The 5,288-nt window shown below is 40.8% G+C and overlaps 1 protein-coding gene across 1 annotated transcript; it reads right to left on the reverse strand.

Annotated features, from left to right (window-relative positions):
- Nucleotides 1–448: 448 nt before the first annotated feature.
- On the reverse strand, nt 449–4,693 carry LOC125296216 (prostaglandin E2 receptor EP1 subtype-like). Its single transcript, XM_048245994.1, has 3 exons — nt 4,384–4,693; nt 2,239–3,098; nt 449–1,523 (listed from the first exon to the last, which is right to left on the reverse strand). Exons 2-3 carry the CDS (start codon nt 3,061–3,063, stop codon nt 1,248–1,250), a joined length of 1,101 nt encoding a protein of 366 aa, XP_048101951.1. The 5' UTR covers nt 3,064–3,098; nt 4,384–4,693; the 3' UTR covers nt 449–1,247.
- Nucleotides 4,694–5,288: the final 595 nt, after the last annotated feature.

A 5,288-nucleotide genomic window follows, 5' to 3' on the forward strand; every position in this document is an offset into this window, starting at 1 on the left:
AGACATTCATCAGCAGGTGGTGCTGTACCACAGTTATAGGTCAAGAACAGGACAGTGTACTTTTCAATTGTTTTGGTTATGAAAGTGACAGGACAAACATATATTTGAAACTTAAAAAAATAAATTAGCATGTTATGTGATGTATAGGAGAGAACATATTTTTTTAAACAACCTGCAGTAAAGAGGTAGGCTAAGTAGCCTGTTTGTCACTTGTGTTACCCTTTTAGTGTTTTCCTCAAGAATGCATGTGAACGAGTAGGATATTATTGAAATTCCAAATTTGAGTTTAAAAACGTTATTATGCATTATGATTTCCAGGTTCTATGTGACTGAAAATGTAATTTGACCTGCATAGATGGCTGGCCTATATGCAGGCTTCATCTAATGGGAAATGTATCAAGACGTCTGGCCGAAAAAAAAGAAATGAAATAACTAACATCTACACTTTTTTTATTGTTATGACATTCAATATATTTTACATCGGAATAGCTTAATTCCAAGTCCTCCCACATATCTGGGAAAACAGTGTTACACAATAAATACACCAAACAGCAATAGCATTTCTCCACAAAACAACAACAACAACAACAAAAATACTTCACTTTTTACTGTGGCTACCCACATGACTCACTGCTTTTACACCCTGTTACAACACCCACAGCCATGCCAAGCCAAAAATAATACAAAAGAAACAACTATAGCAAAACAATCACTGTCAAGTACTGAGTTATAGGCTAACAATGTTGAGATGGGCTTTACAAAGCAACTTTTTAGATTCATTTAATTAAATGCCAGAAGGCAAGGCTTTTAGGAACACTGAGTTCAATGTAGTTGCACTTGAAAGCTTCAATATGTTACATCCTCAGTCATCCCCAAACAACCATCTTTCTGCTCAGCTGTTGAACATATTATCAATTAATGTATCGGGGATATCTGATGCTCGTTATTCTTTTACTTCCATACCAGCACAACATCATACAATTTTCTTTTTTTCACTGGCCAATCACAACTGTCAAAGGCAGATGTGACTTGAACTTAGCATAGTTTGCAAATACATTCACATTAAAAACAGACTAGCCTGGTGGGTCTGTCATGGACAACGAGTCATTTGAGTAACCCTCTTAACCTCCTTTACACCTGAAAGAAGCAGAGGTTGATCCCTATCGTAGCGGCATTTTAAATCTAATGTCCATCATGACTCATGATTTTGCACCGCGGCTTCACCTCAGTCTTGCCCAGTGCAATGCTCACATCTGATTGACAGATTTTTTCTCTGAGCCCTGCAGAGAGCTTATCTCCCAGTGCCGGAAAGTACTTCCCTGGAGATTGACCCTCCCGCAGGTGGTGAGGCAGTAGATTTTGCGCAGGACTGCCCGTCGCAGCAGGATGTACACCCATGGGTCTAGGACCTGGTTGCAGGACGCTAGCCGCACTCCTGTCAGAAGAAGTCCTTTGTAGTAAGTGCTTTGGTCGTCGTCCATTAAGCCACGATACGATTGTATCACTGACATCAGGTCAAATGTCTAGAAGACACAGTGGCAGAACAGAGCATAAATACATTAAACATATGAAAGTAATAAATAATTGCTTACTTATGTGAATAATGAACCATTGTCATCTACACTGTGGACAATTTTTAACACATTTGCATTTTGTAGCTTCTCCAAAATGGTCAAATGTTTTTTAACACAGAGGACATACAATAGTTAGATCTTGCCAAGACTTTTAAATGGAAAATATCTGCCTTGGCCAAATAATTTGGCTCCTGGAAAATTGGAGGGTCTGTGGTACATATTCTCATGCCTTAAATGTTCTCATACAACACCACAGTCTTTATGAAGCATGGTTAGTCTTTGTAACATCCACAGTCATTGTCCATCAGTCATGAGTCTGATTTGTGTTGATCATGTTGATGTTGAACACATTAATCAGTGTTGATGTCAGTGATTAATGTGTTCCAAACTATTTACAGTTTGCATAAAATGTGAGTTTTGCGGGAAAACATGTGCCTAATTTAGTTCAGTAGAAAGCGGATAATATTTCCCAACAGTGACTCACCAACGTCTGTCAGTTTTTGAGTTGGTGTAAAACAAGTTTCTTTCTTTGTGCTTTTCAGTGCTATGACTACAATATCAGTATGTTGTGCATGTGTATACATAGACTGTATACAAATAATTAAAAAAGAGAATATGATGATTGAGATGTCATTTGTCTGTCTCTGTGCTCGCTTCTACTCACCAGCAGGGGGACCCAACAGATGCACGAGGTGATCATAATTCCCAGGAGCTGCACCACCATTTCGATGTCGTGCGACTTGGTGGAGCGCCGCGACTTAGTCCTCCGGCGCAGCCTAGCACGCACCAGCGTGATCCCACTGATAGTGTTGCACACCATCGCCACGGCCAGAGAGGCCATGCCAAGTCCGGAGAAGATAAGGACGAAGGCCACGTCGCTGGCCCGCGTCCCCTCTAGGACGCTGATGAAGCACCAGGTCTTGGGGTGCTGGTAGATGTAGCGGCCCAGGTTGAAGGACGGCAGCAGGGCCACAAACAGGGCCATGAGCCAGATGAAGGAAAGTGCCAGCTTGGTGCGTGCCGTGCTGACCCACGAGGCGTGCAGCAGAGGTCGGGTCACGCCCAGGAAGCGCTCAGCCGCCATGGCACTGCCCATGAAGAGCGGGCACAGGCCAAAGAACACCATGCAGCCGCCAAGGAACTGGCAGGAAGGGTCCACGCTCCCAGAGTCGTTGTGCGAGTTCAGGCTTGAGTAATGTTGGAGCACAAGAGCACCCGAGATGATGTGTCCAGCTAAGTCCGTGGCCACTAGGGAGCTGGCGAATAGCAGGAACGTGGCTTTAGAACGCCTGCGCATGCGATTGTAGGCTTTGGCCAGGATGAAAAGGGCCAAGATGTTGGAGAGAATTCCCAGGGTCATGGACATGACTGCAACGGTAGGGGTCCTTTGGGCAGTGACATTCTGCGCCACTGCCGCCACTTTGGCTGTGCCATGGGTCTGGTTGGTGAGGGGAGTTGGAGAGGCGTTGTAATGCTGCATGGCCAACATCACTTAGCCATCGGGATCCTCACAGATACTAGGCACTGAGAGAGAAACACCAATTAAATAAATACACAGCACAAACACACATACAATGATACTAGAATACCTTATGAACAATGTAGAATACTTTTTCAGGTGCACTAGACATATAATGAGAAATATGACTCATTATGATGGAGGTAAAGGTGAGATCAAAGTCAATGGTAAATACAGTTGTTCTGCATCCATGAAGCGTTAACATTATTTTTGAGCCTTTCACCTCATTTAAGAATGTTTGTTAAATTATGTTAAATTAAACTTTTAATTTAAACCTATGGCTAATATTTTGAGATTGTTATGCAAAGATAGTGGACTGGAAGAATAGAAACTTGAATAATATGGCTAGAGTGTTTTACTGCATATTAGCAATGTCACTAACTTTGTTGAAGGGTGGTGCATGCAGAGTGGTTTGATGAAGTTACAGGTCGGGGTGTATCAAAGCCACTGGGCCACACTGATTCACAATTTGGCTCACTTGGCATGCAATACAGGTGTTATTTATAGAAACTGGATTATACTTTTAAGGTATGTATGTGGTCTAATTATCTGTATTGCTGTACCTTTGTCCATGCAAATCTTAGAATGTTATTTAACCCTTCCGGATATTTCTTCCCAGATAAGAATGTGGGGCAAGTCTGAACACCTACAGCACAGTAGCCGAGTGTTGCTTAGCAGTTTGAGTCTAGATAAATGGCCTTTCTCAGAAAGCATTCAATAAAAGCACTGTTTGAACACTCTGTATTTGTACCTTTCTGCTTTGATTGCCACCATGCCCGATTAAATGTAAAAGCAGTATTTTTTTTAATCTCCATATTCTTGGTCACCTGTTATCACCTTACTGTTTCTAGGATATTAATTAATTCACTTTCATCCCCTTTTTATCCTAAGGCAGAACACACTGTCCTTAACAACCCCTTGATTGTTTCACCTTTTTAGTGCATCAACAGATGGAAAGATTGGTTTGCTGTATTCAGTGTTGCAACTTCAATAGAAGCTTCCATTTTATTAAGAGACACACTATGTAGAATTATTTTCAAATTCTTTAGTTATTCTCAGCAATTCTCAGAATAAATCTGGTTATACTCAAAAAATATATTCTGTATATTTTTTGAAAATTCTGAAAATTCTGTACAATTTTAATTGCTATTCTAAGTGCTAATGTGTGAATAAGACAGTTTACTTCTACAAAACATCATTCTTCTCTTCCTCCTGCTTCCTTATTACGTAGCAATAACAGTATAATTATACAAGTATAAGTATACAAAACTATAGAGAAGTGCTAATTACCTCATCAGATGCATCCTTTGCAACTGCCATGTCTTCCAAATTGAAATGTAATTAATTCACCCATATTTCAGCCCCAAAAATGAAGAAACAGTCGAATCCGTGTTTTCCACAGTCAATCCAGACCGGATAATCTTATCCTATTTGTGGTGCAAAAAATAAAGTATTTTCTGTGTGGACAAGTATTTCTGTCTGTCTCTGTATATAATGTAATGAATTGCAAAAATATTCCGCATCCTCAACGAGTTGAAAGAGAAAATGTTTAGATTTGCGACAAGTCCGTCACTACTGTTAGACTTGGAGACACGATCTCGCCGCCTGTCCACAGTAAAAAATGCTGTCTAGAATCAAGTTCTCAGGCTATGTAGTCGGATGGAGTCCTTTCAAAGCGCAGCCCCTGGGCGTCTCCAAAGAGCGCCACAGCGCGTGAAGGCGCGTTCACAACAGACGTGCCAAGATTCTTTGAGTGAAGAAAAACATTTCCTGAAGTATGCGTGGCCATTAAATCGCTGTTATTCAAAATCAATAACAACAAATAAATATGTCTAAATGCAACCATAGCTCAGAAAATGTTGTTTTCTTCCAAAGAACACACATACTGCAAACATTGCAGCACGTTTCCATTTTTCAACAGTGTATTGTTTACTAAATATTTCACGTTTAAACAGTATGGTGTGCCAGAGCTGCACTGTCTGAATTGCATGTAGCTACAGCTGGTTCCCTGCACTTAATGGGGCCTCCTCTGTGACTGACCCAAACATCAAAGAAAGGTAGGGTTAAGCTATGTTTCCCCCCAGACAGTATTACACCCAGCATGAGTCTTCTTTTAATATAATTAATATCACACATGAGGAAAAAGACTAAATACATTTTGGGAAAATCAAGTAGTGCTTCCAGTTCCTTTGGCC

Source organism: Alosa alosa, chromosome 6, assembly GCF_017589495.1.
Source record: "Alosa alosa isolate M-15738 ecotype Scorff River chromosome 6, AALO_Geno_1.1, whole genome shotgun sequence".
Lineage (NCBI taxonomy): Eukaryota > Metazoa > Chordata > Actinopteri > Clupeiformes > Clupeidae > Alosa > Alosa alosa.

What these genes read in the sequence shown, in the direction of transcription:
- LOC125296216 (XM_048245994.1), bottom strand. Translation starts at nt 3,063, where the DNA reads ATGTTGGCCATGCAGCATTACAACGCCTCTCCAACTCCCCTCACCAAC. An exon ending in TCTGTTGGGTCCCCCTGCTG is followed by an intron (nt 1,524 to 2,238) that starts GTGAGTAGAAGC and finishes TGTGTCTTCTAG; the next exon opens with ACATTTGACCTGATGTCAGT.